The sequence below is a fragment of the Uloborus diversus genome, chromosome 2, assembly GCF_026930045.1.
Source record: "Uloborus diversus isolate 005 chromosome 2, Udiv.v.3.1, whole genome shotgun sequence".
Lineage (NCBI taxonomy): Eukaryota > Metazoa > Arthropoda > Arachnida > Araneae > Uloboridae > Uloborus > Uloborus diversus.
This window is the reverse complement of record NC_072732.1, coordinates 114,094,044-114,109,981: the sequence shown is the minus strand read 5'-3', so window position 1 is coordinate 114,109,981 and position 15,938 is coordinate 114,094,044. Positions and strand designations below refer to the sequence as shown.

The following is a 15,938-nucleotide window of genomic DNA, read 5'->3' as shown; positions in this document are numbered from 1 at the left end:
TTCTGTCAATAATGGTGGTTGCCCCATCTTCTGTTGAAAAATGATCCACCATTGATTGCGACACGTTAACAGTGAATGACAGAAAAATTAGTCTTAATACTTGATACCTGCCGCATTACGAAAGGCTCACCTATTGAACATTTGGGAAACAAAGCTTGTACAGTTTCTTTCTCTTATAAAGTCAATGTTGTAACTGCATTAGAAAAAGGTTTCTTTAATAATCCTTCCAAGCCCTGAAGGAAACCTCATGTCAATTCTTGCGGTACCCCAGGGTGCCGCGGCACCTATTTTAAGAACCCCTGCAGTAGCAAGAATCGCTGCAGTTAATAAGATTGTAGAAACCCTTAAAGTTTGTCATTCATTTCTTCGAAGTCTTAGTGCTTTTTGGGCAGATGTCAATAAGTAAGAAATTAACGGGTCATGAAACGGGGCAAATTGAATCTTTCTCTTCAACGAGAATGAGTAGCCGTACTATTATGAAAGAAATAGAAAGGTCAAAGACTGTAGTCAACAGTTTTTGCAAATAATCCAGATTTTAGAGACTTCCCTCTATCAACAAAAGTCTTTTATCAACAAAAATACCTTTAATCCGATGAAGACGTTAGGTCACATTTTCGTTCCTTCATTCGTTTTTCTTTCGATAAGATGCTATGAGGGATCAACAATTTACTGCTGAGGCTTAAATATACTAGAGCTTCGAGATTGGCAAAAAGTTTCACGTATTTCCCGACTTCCGATACGATAGCATTTGCTTAAGATAAGAGAAACTTCAGTGTCTCTCTCATGGCGAAATGCCGCAATCACGTTGGTTGGATCAGGATATTTTTGATTTTGATTGGAGTTAGGTGGCTCTGTACACCAAATTCTTCAACTTTAAGTTCGCCTTCGGAACTATATCTTGTATTGACTTTATTCACACGGTATTTAAGTTTTATTGAGATTTGTGCTAGACAAAAAAAAAAAAAAAAAAAAACAGTTTTTGTTAATAAAAAAAAAAGAAAGAAAGAAAAGACAAACTTTGATATCAACTAACATTAATATGCTAAAACACCCAGAGATAAATTTCAATGGATTTTTTTCTTCATAAAAGTTGTTGTAAAGTCTAGTTCCGGAGGAACATTTAGGCAGGTTAACTTTAACCCTTCCCTCTCGCACAAAAAGAAAGGAAATGAGATAAAAAAAAAATAAAAACATCGAAAGGTGTTTTTGTGCAATATTTAAAATAGACGGTATTAGACCGTAGAATTTATTACCCATTACACGCACCAACTCATTTTGCTGTAGCACTGCCGAGAAAATGCAGCATTGAGGGATTTTTTTTAAACACAAAGCAGATACTTTTTTTATGTAGATATCGTAATTTTTATTCTTGTTTTTATGTGACTTCCATTTTTTTTAACGGCATTTATTATAATCGATATTATGTTGGGCAACTTTTTACTCAACAAGGAACTTCATTGTATTTATAGCTATGTAGTAACATTTATTTTTAGGCACGCTCTGTCCATCAACTTTTAGATTGATAGATACAGTTTTAATTTCAGGAACATCTTTATTGCTCCAAATTCAAAACGTTTTGTGCTCATTTCTGGTTTTCCCTACAATAGCTCGTCATACTCATACTGCATAAAAAGAAACATTTGTACTTATTTACAGAGTACAAATTGCTTACAGGCTACTTGCTGTACATGGGCGGATACAAGGGGAGGGTCATGGGAGTCATGAACATTGAAAAGAGATAAAATGGAGGGAATGAAGACTTTCTTTCTTGAAACAAGGTCCCCACGTCGCGTGATAGATTTTACAGCAAAGCATTTTAGGAAATCAGGTTTCTTTCGCTAGTTTCACGCAAAACGTGTCAACCATTCGTCGTTGTTGAGTCACGTGACTTGAGGTCTTAACCTCACCTTTTGCTAAGCCAGTGATTAGACATGCACCCTCCATTTGCAATTCCTGCTCTAAGGCCATGACCTTCTACTCCCCTCACCCAAATTGTCGACTATATCATCATTCACACTGTGTTCAGTTCACTTTATGAATAAAATGTGAACAATTGCAGTGATATTTTCAAATTTTTAAATACATTTAAAAGTAAATATTTGAAATAACGCTTCTTTCATGGCTTATGAAACTAATTAGTATCGTTTATGCCCTTCTAGGTGCCTTATTTCTGACCGATTTGATGCTTTTTACTGACACCCAAGCAATTTTAGTTATTGTCCGCACCCAAAACCCTATGTTCTTCAGCATGAACCCCTCCCCTAAAATGGTTTTCTGTGTCCGCTCCTGGTGCTGTAGTTGGAGGGGGGGGGGGGCGGTGCCATTCCCCGAAACATTAGATTTTTATTCTAAATGTAACATAAATTGGTTTCAAATCACCTTTTCTTTTTGTGAGCCACGTGAGCCCCAAAGTGAGTTAGTTCCCCAAATATTTTTTTCCAACTGCGACACTGTTTTACGCATCTGTATCTTTATTCACATTCAAATAAAATTTCTTGATTGAAAAGGAAAGGAAATAAAAGCAGCTCATGGATGCTGTACTCTGATGTAAGATGATACTTGAAATTAAAAAAATATTATGCAACGATCTTTTCAGTAGAATATAAAAACTTCTTTATTGTGACGTTGGAGTGGAAACTGGTTTTATTAAACAGTCTTCAAGCCACATGTGAAGCTCATCTATTACATTTTTCTGTACGCGTCAAGTATCAAAGCATATTTTTTCATCCCTTGATATTTTTTCGAAAGCATATGATGGGGTTACTGAGCTAACAGCAAGATATTAATTACGAGGCCAAGTATATTTGCATGTGTTGCATTATTTATTAATGCCTGGGAAATGGATTATTTTAATTGAATTTTCTGTCTCTAAATATTTGTTTATCTAGGCATCTGCCTACTTTCCTTCATTTGGGATTTGGGTCTGATCCTAATTGTTGAAATTTTATTGCATTGTAAATTTGTACAATTTATTAATGTGTGCCTGTGGTGAATTGACTTATTTTGTCAATAAAAGGGGATGTGTGTGTGTGTGTGTGTGTGTGTTTTTTTTTTTTAACAATCATAAAGTAATTTATCTTTCTATCGCTATTGATAAAAAAAATATTTTTAAATAACCATAAATGTTAATAATATCACAATAATGATGATTAATTCGTATGTTTTCCATTGGTGTACAGCCATTTATATTCAATTGGCTTTTGTCAATTTTTGCTCTTCATTGAATGCCCGTTTCAAGTTTGTTCCTTTTTGCAAAAACTGTTCTAATGTTATTTAAGATTAGAATATTAGGTATAACATTATTTAAGTTTATGCTCTAAAAGATTTATATACGCAGCTGTTTTCGAATAAATTTATTTTGTTCAATCGTCTTTCTTTTAAAGAATTCATTTATTATAACTGTTTTGCATTGAATCAATTTTCATAATATAAGTTTTTTTCCTTTCTTCCTATTAAAACACTAATTAATTTGTAAATTTCATGGGAAATGTTTTCTTATTTTTTTAATATCAAAATGTTTTTATATGTTGTTTTTTGTTTTTAAAATTTCAGTTACATCTAGCAAAGTTGGACTCATTGAAGAGCAAAATTACAGAGCTTACTACCATTATACAACACACAGCTCAGGAGAGGGATATTCTAGAAAGGCAGCTAAATCGAACGCAGGTACTTTCATACTTTCATTCGTGTTTTTTAAATTTTAAAAATTGTTAATAGTGCGCCTCAGTAATGTTGGTGATCGTTCTTGTCCATTTCAAAACCGGTTGGAATAAAGAACAAAGAAAAGAAGGAAAAAAAAGTTTTGGTTGCTCTAGCGAGGCGTTTTTGTGAAGTGTCATTTTTTGTTTACAACAAGAAATAAATTTGAAATAGAAACTGGCGCCTAACTAACTCCCTGAAAAGGGAAACATTATGGAAACCTTGATTTACTTGATGCGTTTACTGCCCTCCCTATTTCTTACGAATTCCGATGTTGATGATTTTTGGCTCTTCTGCGGAACGCCAGCCATTTTTTACAATCAATTTTATATTTATGTCAGTTATATGAATTAAATTTTAGCAGCCAAAACTGCTACAAGTATTGTTATAAGTACTAAAAATAATATTTAATTTCGGCAAAAATAAGAATTTTTTTTTACTTAAAGTTGGCTTTTTTCTGAAAAATGGGCTGAACAAGAAAGAGCGATTTACAAGGAATAAATGGAGAGAATCATGCACTTTTTTTTTATAAATATACTTCAATTAGGATTTCATTTTCAAATTCAGCTTTGGTATGATGCATTTTTAAAACATGGAGATTAGCAATGAATGTGAGTCGCTATGAAATTTTATGAAACTTCCAAAACTTATTCCACACGCCTCCTACACATCAGCTCCAGTATCGCTCTTGAAAAATTATGTTTCCTAAAAATTAAAAACGAACCAAATTCATGAAGTATGCAAATATAGTTTGTCTTTTTTAAAAGTAATTTTAACCAAATGATTTTATTATTGTTAATATTTTATTGTCTTATATGCAAATATTGGTGTTTGGGAACAAAATGTGGTAATTTTGCAGTAGATCACGTTCTTTTCTTTTATATGAAATGAGTTTCAGTGCTTTTTTAAAAGTTTTTTTTTTTTCTCTAACAAGAACAATTGTTCAACTAAATATTTAGAAAATCCCGACCAGCCTCACCTCATATTTAGATGAATCTCATGGGCCAGATTTAAAAAAAGCCTGAATTCTGCTAATTCAATTTGTGATTAATAACTTTGGTTATTAAATGTCTACAAAGATGAGACCTGGCTAAGAGCACTCTCATTCGGCCACCTTTCGAAGAGAGAAATAACTATCAAAATTGGCTCATCTGTTTAGGAGCTTCGATGCCACAGACATATGCACATACACTGACTTGCCAAACTTATAACTTTTTTCCTTTTTGCGCTGGGGATTAAAAATAAAGGTTGAAGTCATAAAATGTGAAAAAAAAAAAAAGGTTCAGCGACTTGTAAAATTGTGTCCTATGCATGAAAAGGGAATTTGATTTATTTGAATAAAAACATTTGAACTGCTAAACATTTTAATCTTTTTAAAGTCAAGTATTGTTTAATAAGAATTCATTGTACTATACCGTGTGCAGCTAAAACTAGTTTGTTAAAATTGCCTTTTTTTTTCAGTTGGATCGCTTAAGGCTGGTAAGAGAGCAGGAGGATAGGTTAGAACAGCAAGCTTTAAGATATGAAGAAAGATTGACCGAACTCCATAGTGTCATTGCAGAATTGTCCAAGAAATTAGAAGCTCAGAGAGCAAATGTGATAAAGTGCGTTATGAATTTTGATTGTTTTTTTTTTAGATGTCGTATTATCATTTTCATTCCATTGTTGTTTTTGTTCTGTATTGTAAAATGCTTTCAAACTATTTATTAGAGAGGAAGATGAATGCAGTCAGCAATCTGGTGAAGAATCTAGGCAAAGTGAAACGCAAAGTCACTGTACAAGCAACGATAACAATATCACAGAATCTTGTAGTGAAAGAGGTTTGTATCAAAACCTTTTCATTAATTTTGCCATATTAAAATCACTGAAGAAAAATTTACTAATTAGAAAATAACACCTTTTTCATTGATTCACATGAATCTTTGACAGAATTTTTTTTGCAATATCCCTTTATTTTTCAGTGGGTGCGTTAAAGTCATGTCTTTTCTTTTATTAAACGTAAAGTAATAATGAGTAATAAAAGTGATTTATCTTTCTAAGTCACTGTTGTACATTTTACAAAACTTTTTCAAGTCAAAATCACGAGCAAGCTTTTTCCAAACATAAAGTTTTTTCTACACATTTACCAAAAATAAGGTAAACTTGGTAGTTTATTGGAAAGGGTTTAGAGAAGGGATACACAGATTAATAAATGGGCTTTCTAATTTAGACTATGGTTCTAGGCTTAGAATACTTTTAATATGTAAAATTTTTCAGTATATCACGGAGCTGATAAAGATTTTACAAGAAATCTAAGTCTGATTATTCCACAGACTATTTTTGGATTTTTAATCTGCATTGTAGATTTCCAAAGAAAATTTTGCTGCCGAATTTGCTGCTATGTTTTAATGCAATGATGAGAGCTAAATAAGCACTCTGTAGTGCATTTTTAGCAGGGATGTAAAAGCCCTGCTCAGTCTTCTTTTATATATATATATATATATATATATATATATATATATATATATTGTTACAAATTCTGTAAATAGTAATTATTGTAGGAACGTAACCTGTAATTAGTTTCCCGTAATGAATATACAACCCCTTTTTCATTCGGCTAAAGTATACGACCCCTATTTTCTTTCTTTTCATTGATAACGGTCTACTACTTTACAGAAGCGCGTGGAATATTTGAGAAATTTCTTTTCGGTGTATTTAAGCCGTTAGCGATGGATAAACAGTTAGTTTCGATTCAGATTTCGAACTGAGAAGATTTTTGCTCTGTTTATAGCGAGGCATTTCGCTGTGTTGTTTTCGTATTTGGAAGTAAATACGTGTGTAAACGTTGAGTTTACGGTGTTGTGTGATAATTGCTTAATTGCTGATGAATAATTTAGCAGTTGTTGAAGATCTTTCCTGTACATAGTGTAAATAAATTTCCTGTGTTTTTATCAAGAACTGTGTCTTCATTTCAAGAAAGTGGAAGTCGCACCGAATCCGTTACAATTTGGCGCCCGAACAGGGACTTCTTCTGGACTTTCTTGGAGTAAGTGACTTCGGACATTTTTTCATAAAGACTTTTTTTTGAATTAGGACTTTATTTTTATGGTGATTACTCGCGCAATGGATGAACAATTAAAACAACTTCTTGACGCAATCACCTCTGTGAAGAGTGATATGGCGGCTAATCAAGAACAATTAAAAAATGATATGGCGGCTAATCAAGAACAATTAAAAAATGATATGGCGGCTAATCAAGAACGATTAAAAAATGATATGGCGGCTAATCAAGAACAATTAAAAAATGATATGGCGGCTAATCAAGAACAATTAAAAAATGATCTGACTGCAAGTATATTGGCAAATCAAGACCAGTTAAAAAGCGATTTAACGATGCTGAAAAAGGACTTAACGTCTAACCAAGAAGAAATTAAAAACGACCTTATTTCGGTAAAGACTGTGATGGAAAATAAATTTAATGACATAGAGCATCGAGTTGATGCTATTGAAGAAAAATTTAGTGCCGTTGAAAGCCGATTCAATGCTGTAGAAAATAAATTTGAAGATGAAGATAGAAGATTTCATCTACTTAAAGAAGAGATCTTTAAGGACATGGAAACGAGATTGGCGACCGCGGAAAGCAGCTCTGTACAGTTTGGCGCTCCCACATCGGTTGCTCGACCGTCCATTAAACTTGCCACATTTGATGGGAAAACTTCGTGGCGGGTTTACAAAACTCAATTCATGATAGTGGCGGAAGCGAACGGATGGGACTCTGCTACCAAGGCCTGTCATCTTGCAGCATCCCTGAGAGGTGACGCAGCGGACATTCTCCAGACCCTTCCGGACGGCCAGCGCCTGGATTTCGCCGCCCTCACATCTGCGTTGGAGCTTCGCTTCGGTGAGAAGTGCCAGAAAGATTTCAGCCGACTCCAGTTGAAGTCCCGTTTCCAGAAAACTGGGGAAACCCTGCAAGAGCTTGCGGCGGACATCGAGAGACTGTCTCATCTTGCTTTTTACGACTGCCCTGCGGATGTTCGAGACAACCTGGCACTCAACTACTACATCGACGGGGTTCGAGATCCGGAAATCCAGAAAGCTCTACGGATGGCGGATGTCAAAGACCTGAATTCTGCCGTTGTGTATGCGATGAGATACGAGGCCGCCCAAGAAGCAACCCGTGTGGATCGCCATCTAATCCAGACTCAGGAAGCTGATGAGTCTGATTCCAGGTCGTCCCACCTCGCTGAACTTGAGAGACAACTCGGTGACTTGACAAGACATTTGAGCAGCATAACAGCCCAAAAGAAACAAGAGCAGAAGTGCTGGAAATGCGGTAGTGAAGGACACCTGCGAAGGAGTTGTCCGGCTCGCCAAGCTACGCGAGGGAAGGAAATCACCACCACTAAAGCTCTGCAGATTTCCTCTTCTAGTAGTGGCAGTGATGGACTTTTCATTTACGCACATGTAAATGGGAACCCCTGCAGACTGATTGTTGACACTGGAGCCAATGTGACAATCATTAGGACAGATGTGGCTCGTGAATTTGGATTGAAACTGCTGTGGACATCGCCACGCGTAAGTCTCCAGACTGTGACAGGTGACAAAATTGAGATTGAGGGTAAAGTGGACTTCGAAATAGTGTTTGGGAATGCCACCTACCATCATACGGCATTCGTCGCTAATATCACGGACCCCTTCATTCTCGGATTGGACTTTTTGAAGAAATATGACTTCACTCTCGACTTCAAGACTAATGAGCTGCACTCGATGAGAGAAGACATAGCCGTTTTCCCTGCAGAAAGTGATGTCAAATCCGCTCATCAAATAATTGCCCAAACAGATTTATCAATTCCCTCAAGGTCAGAATCATTAATACCTGGTTCCCTTGAAGAAAGCAATAGTTTTCGATTTGGACTCATTGAATACCCTAACCTAAGCAATAGCCTAAAAGGAGTGCTGGTAGCATCTATGCTTGTGGACCTTTCTAAGGATGTAATTCCCGTGAGAGTCGCCAACGTGAGTGAAAGGCCAAGGAATATCCGGAAAGGTGAAGTGTTAGCAACTTGTACTCCAGTAAACTGCATCATTAGAAGAATCAATTCCCCCGAGACTGTGTCTTCTGAGTCCTTGACATCGAAGTTAATTGGGAGTGCACCATTAACGAAAGATCAAAGAACTGCTGCGGAACAATTGGTGGACGACTTCAAGCATCTGTTTTCATCTACATCGGAGGATGTTGGCCGTACGAATTTAACGCAGCATAGGATTTACACTGGAGAACACCCCCCTATTAAACAGCATCCAAGACGACTACCGTTCGCTAAGAAGGAAGAGGTTGAAACCCTCCTGAAAGAGATGAAGGAGAATGATGTAATCGAACCCTCATCCAGTCCTTGGGCCTCTCCCATCGTCTTGGTCCGAAAGAAAGATGGCTCCACCAGATTTTGTGTCGATTACATCATTCTCCTTCATCTCTTTCAGGAGGGTTTCAACCTCTTCCTTCTTAGCGAACGGTAGTCGTCTTGGATGCTGTTTAATAGGGGGGTGTTCTCCAGTGTAAATCCTATGCTGCGTTAAATTCGTACGGCCAACATCCTCCGATGTAGATGAAAACAGATGCTTGAAGTCGTCCACCAATTGTTCCGCAGCAGTTCTTTGATCTTTCGTTAATGGTGCACTCCCAATTAACTTCGATGTCAAGGACTCAGAAGACACAGTCTCGGGGGAATTGATTCTTCTAATGATGCAGTTTACTGGAGTACAAGTTGCTAACACTTCACCTTTCCGGATATTCCTTGGCCTTTCACTCACGTTGGCGACTCTCACGGGAATTACATCCTTAGAAAGGTCCACAAGCGTAGATGCTACCAGCACTCCTTTTAGGCTATTGCTTAGGTTAGGGTATTCAATGAGTCCAAATCGAAAACTATTGCTTTCTTCAAGGGAACCAGGTATTAATGATTCTGACCTTGAGGGAATTGATAAATCTGTTTGGGCAATTATTTGATGAGCGGATTTGAATACCCTAACCTAAGCAATAGCCTAAAAGGAGTGCTGGTAGCATCTACGCTTGTGGACCTTTCTAAGGATGTAATTCCCGTGAGAGTCGCCAACGTGAGTGAAAGGCCAAGGAATATCCGGAAAGGTGAAGTGTTAGCAACTTGTACTCCAGTAAACTGCATCATTAGAAGAATCAATTCCCCCGAGACTGTGTCTTCTGAGTCCTTGACATCGAAGTTAATTGGGAGTGCACCATTAACGAAAGATCAAAGAACTGCTGCGGAACAATTGGTGGACGACTTCAAGCATCTGTTTTCATCTACATCGGAGGATGTTGGCCGTACGAATTTAACGCAGCATAGGATTTACACTGGAGAACACCCCCCTATTAAACAGCATCCAAGACGACTACCGTTCGCTAAGAAGGAAGAGGTTGAAACCCTCCTGAAAGAGATGAAGGAGAATGATGTAATCGAACCCTCATCCAGTCCTTGGGCCTCTCCCATCGTCTTGGTCCGAAAGAAAGATGGCTCCACCAGATTTTGTGTCGATTACCGACGACTGAATGAAATCACCAAGAAAGACAGTTACCCTCTTCCACGGATAGACGATACCTTGGACACTCTTTCCGGACACAAGTGGTTTTCGACCCTGGACTTGAAGAGCGGCTACTGGCAGGTTGAGATACACCCTGAGGACCGAGAGAAGACAGCGTTTACAACTGGACAAGGCTTATGGCAGTTTAAAGTGATGCCCTTCGGCCTCTGCAATGCACCAGCTACGTTCGAGCGTCTTATGGAGACAGTGTTAAAAGGACTCTCTTACGAATCCTGTCTGGTCTACTTAGACGATATCATCATCGTGGGACGCAGCTTCGAAGAACATCTGGCAAATCTTAGGAAGGTGCTGCAAAAGCTTAAGGAAGCCAATCTGAAGTTAAGCCCGTCCAAATGTAATTTGTTCCGCCGGGAAGTGAACTACCTTGGTCACATCATCTCTTCTGAGGGTGTACAAACCGATCCAGAGAAGGTATCTGCGGTCAGGAGTTGGAGTCGTCCCGAAAACATCCATCAGTTGCGAAGTTTCCTGGGGCTCTGCACGTACTACAGGAAGTTTGTGAAGGGTTTTTCCAACATTGCACGACTTTTGCATAAGCTGACGGAGAGCAAGCAAAAGTTTGAATGGTCCAAAGAATGCGAAGATGCATTTCTACGCTTGAAGGAGGCTTTAACATCAACGCCTATCCTCGCCTATCCTCAGCCTGAAAAATCCTTCATCCTGGACACTGATGCGAGCAACGAGGGAATTGGAGCTGTTTTATCCCAAGAAATTGACGGAAATGAACATGTCATCGCTTACTGGAGCAAATGCTTATCAAAGTCGGAGCGAAATTACTGCGTCACCAGAAAGGAGTTACTGGCCATAGTGAAAGCTGTAGAACACTTCCATCATTACCTCTACGGCCGAAAATTTCTGCTTCGGACAGATCATGCCTCGTTAACTTGGCTTTTGAACTTCAAGAATCCAGAAGGCCAGATAGCCAGATGGATACAGCGGCTCCAGGAATATGACATGGAGATCAAGCATCGAAAAGGGTTATCTCACGGTAATGCTGACGCTTTATCAAGGAGACCCTGTCCTGAGAACTGCCACTATTGTTCCCGAATCGAGAAACAGTATGGAACGACTAGCCCTACCGCCTATCAGGTGACAGTGACTCCAACATCATCAGAACCTGATCCATGGAGTGATGACCAAGTTCGAAAAGATCAACTTGAAGACCCCGACATAAAACCAATTTTAGAGTTCATGGAAAGTGACAGTCGACGCCCTAGCTGGCAGGACGTTTCCATCTTCAGTCCTGCAACAAAAAGATACTGGGCTTTATGGAACTCACTCCATTTACGGAACGGCGTGCTACACCGGAAATGGGAATCTGACGACGGCAAGACATCTAGGTGGCAGTTACTACTTCCTCGATCCAGGATTTCAGATGTTCTGAAAGAAATACATAGTAGTGCGACTGGAGGACATTTTGGTGTCTTGAAAACTCTCAATAAAGTTCGGGAGCGCTTCTTCTGGAGCAAGGCGAAGGATGACGTGGAGAAGTGGTGCCATTCTTGTGACGCCTGTGCTGCTCGTAAAGGACCGAAGAAGAGAAGCAGAGGGAAGCTACATCTGTACAACGTTGGAGCTCCTTTCGAACGAATTGGGATCGACATCCTGGGTCCTCTACCAAGAACTGCTGATGGGAACAAATACATTCTTGTTTCCATCGACTACTTCACCAAATGGCCGGAAGCATATCCCATTCCAGATCAAGAAGCTACTACCGTAGCAGAGACTCTAGTCCAACATTGGATCTCGAGATACGGAACACCTTTGCAGATTCATTCCGATCAAGGGAGGAATTTCATCTCTGCTGTGTTTAAGGGCCTATGTCAAATTTTCGGAATTGAGAAAACTAGGACAACACCACTACACCCACAATCGGACGGCATGGTGGAGAGATTTAACCGCACAATCCTGAATAATCTCTCACTTATGGTATCCAGAAATCAACAGGATTGGGACAAGAAGCTACCTTTGTTCCTGCTGGCCTACCGCAGTGCTGTCCACGAGACTACCGGATATGCCCCATCTCAGATGCTCTTCGGACGAGAGCTTCGGCTACCTTGTGATCTCGTCTTCGGTCGTCCTCCGGATGCGCCTTCATTGCCTGAGGAGTACATCCAGGATCTCCAGGCCCGGTTGGAAGACGTTCATAACTTCGCACGAGAGCGAATCAACATCGCGGCGGAGAAGATGAAGACCCGATACGACACAAGGTCTACTGGACATGAATTCAACGAAGGCGACAAGGTTTGGTTATGGAATCCCATCCGACGGAAAGGTCTGTCACCCAAATTGCAGTCGCATTGGGATGGACCCTACAAAGTCCTTAACCGACTGAATGACGTCGTAGTGAGGATCCAAAAATCACCTAATGCAAAACCTAGGGTTGTACATTATGATCGGTTATCCCCATACTATGGCCATAGTTCATGAGTATTACGTAAACAACCATGGTTGGTAACATAAAAGTTGTAGATAATTTTTGCTTTTAATGTTTAGTAATATTTCTTGTTATTATTGTGTTTCCTTTGCACTATTGGTTATTATTTAATGTGTGTGATTGTGAACTTGTGATAGAAGTTTGGCACCCTTTCTGGGGATTGTACTGCCCGGGACGTGCAGTCCTTAGGAAGGGGGCAATGTTACAAATTCTGTAAATAGTAATTATTGTAGGAACGTAACCTGTAATTAGTTTCCCGTAATGAATATACAACCCCTTTTTCATTCGGCTAAAGTATACGACCCCTATTTTCTTTCTTTTCATTGATAACGGTCTACTACTTTACAGAAGCGCGTGGAATATTTGAGAAATTTCTTTTCGGTGTATTTAAGCCGTTAGCGATGGATAAACAGTTAGTTTCGATTCAGATTTCGAACTGAGAAGATTTTTGCTCTGTTTATAGCGAGGCATTTCGCTGTGTTGTTTTCGTATTTGGAAGTAAATACGTGTGTAAACGTTGAGTTTACGGTGTTGTGTGATAATTGCTTAATTGCTGATGAATAATTTAGCAGTTGTTGAAGATCTTTCCTGTACATAGTGTAAATAAATTTCCTGTGTTTTTATCAAGAACTGTGTCTTCATTTCAAGAAAGTGGAAGTCGCACCGAATCCGTTACAATATATATGCAGTTGGCTCTATGTTTAACAACTTTCAAGGGAGTACAAAAAATCGTCCTTATGTAGAAAACGTCCTTAAATAGAATGCTTTCAACACTGTAGTGGACCATCTGAGACCGTGAAAAGCCGTCGTTAAATAGAGCATCGTTAAACAGAGAGCCAACTGTGTATATATATATATATATACACACACATTTTTTTTTGTTTTTATTTGAAATGCTTTTTATTTTGAAAGGGAGGGATGGGGGGGGGGGGGGCAGCAGATTCCTCTTGCTCTCCTTTAGATATGTCCATGGTGTGTAAGATCCTGATGTGTGATTTTCAATGTTAGTCCTTATTTTTTAATTTTATTACTATTATTTTTTTAAATTTATCATCATAATTATTATTTGTTAATTTATTATTATTTTTTTTGTTTATTTATTATTATTATTGTTCTTTATTATTATTATTATTATTTGAGGCTGCTACTTATTAAATGGTTTATAAAAATGTCTGAATAACTTCATTTGAATTATTTGCACAGTAATCTCTGCTGTTTACATGATCACAAAATTGGGAGAAAAAAAAACATTCATGTGAGCAATGTTTTACTTTGTGAAAAAGCATTTTTATCCTGTTTAAGAAGGGACTTATCCACATGTCTGTTTTTTTTTTTTTTTTTTTTTTTTTTTTTTTGATAATACAAGAAGTTGTTCTACAAAAATTTTATTTTCTGAAACATATTTTTCCAAAACTGCAATTTTTGTATAAATAGGAAGTTATTTCAATTATTGTCTGTTTCAAAATGTAGTGCTGTTGTGCTATAAAAAATTAAAAGACTACATTTTTTGTTTTACTCCTTTTTCCTAACCTTACATTTTGCTAGCAATAAGTATATCTTCTTATACTTTTTATGCTTTTTAAGCTTTTTATGTACTTTTTTTTTAATCAGAACTCTCGAGATTTGGTGGAGAGGAAGATTCACGCAATGAAGTTTCTCGGACAATTTTGCAAGAAGGGGAAGAAGCTAGTAGTGGTCTTGGTGATAATGAAAGTTCAGAAGATCAGCAAGTACAGGTTCGTTTGGTAGTCTGTTTCTGAAATTCTGTATTGAATAGTCTAAATAATCTTTATTGCAATTATTTTATTTACATTGACCGAAATTACGTTTCTTTGGAGAAATATACTACAAGTGTATCTTGATAGCGTAAAACTTGCAACATTTAATGAAGTTAAAGTAAAAAATAAAAGATCGGGAACTTTTTTTTTTTGAATCAAAAATGAGGTTGTTTCCTTCAGTCAAAAGTACTACTTTTAGTCACTGAAATTGATAGAATGAGTAAAAAAAATAACATGGACCCAGAAAATACTTTCATTTTCCCAACAGTTATTTTTTAAATAATTTTTTTAAATGTCTGATTTTGAAAACAAGGCGTGGTCTTGATGACGTCACAAATAATACAATTTAGTGCATCTTTCTACCATGTTTCCACGTTATGATGATCAAGAAGCGAATTAAATATTGCACTCAACGCTTGCTATCAACCATATTGTTGCCAATACACGTAGTAAAGATGCGAATTAAATATTTTTCTTCGTGAATGGCAACATTGCATGGCATTTCATCATTTGTGATGTCACTCGGCAGAAACATGAACAATGAAAGCACACCGATTTAAGTAATTTTTTAAAATATTAAACTTGAACAAATTGTTTAAAAAATGGTCATAACCTATATTTTTAAACATGCTCTTTCAGAAAAAAATGCTTTTAAAATTTTGGAAACGACCCCATTATTAACAAAATTGAGATAGTGAGATACAAAGGGGTGTTAGTGCCAAAACTAAAAATTTAGAGATTACCAGTACAAATGGTAAGACAAACCTCCTCTATTTTATGGCAAGAGACTTAGAAAAACTTTCCAATGAAAGCCTACATAGAATCAGAACTTTAAAATGAGTTTTACTCAAAACTTGAAAATGTTCACTTACATCCCTTTTTTTCTCACTGCCTCAATTGAGACTCGTATGTCAGTGTGTATAACTGATAAAGGTAAATCAATATGAGTATTGTATTGAGCATTATTTCATTTAATTCAACTTATAAATTTGAAAAATATGTTTTTCACAATTGTTATACATTAGTAATACCAATGTATTTATACTAGCATAGTACTTCATAAAAGTTAATTTTTTTACAATCTTCTAGTTCCTACAGTGGAAAAAATTAAAAATTTAAACTGTATTTACGCAATTTCAAGTCTATAAGTTCAGTTTTTCAATTAATTTAGTTAACGTCACATTTTACTTCTCTAGTTAGTTGAGCCTTTTTACTCATCCAGACTGTTACATGCTATAAATGAATATTTTAGAAACATTATTTTAAGAGTAATTTAACCAAACATTGGTTGTTACTTATGATCCAAATCTATTCTGAAAATGAATTGTGATTTTATGTGTGTGTGTGTTTCTGGTTTGATTAGAAAAATTCACATTTATCCTTAATTAAATTTATTTTTCATTGATTTTTTTGCCAAACATCTT

General features: G+C 37.1%; 1 protein-coding gene across 1 annotated transcript in view; it reads left to right on the top strand.

The window, feature by feature from the left end:
- LOC129217255 (colorectal mutant cancer protein-like) overlaps nt 1-15,938 on the top strand; it is a 118,185-nt gene that overhangs the window by 78,663 nt on the left and 23,584 nt on the right. Inside the window, exons 4-7 of the mRNA XM_054851529.1 lie at nt 3,553-3,666; nt 5,161-5,303; nt 5,410-5,519; nt 14,348-14,472. Coding sequence (XP_054707504.1) covers nt 3,553-3,666; nt 5,161-5,303; nt 5,410-5,519; nt 14,348-14,472 — 492 coding nt within the window. The remainder of the gene's footprint in view (nt 1-3,552; nt 3,667-5,160; nt 5,304-5,409; nt 5,520-14,347; nt 14,473-15,938) is intronic.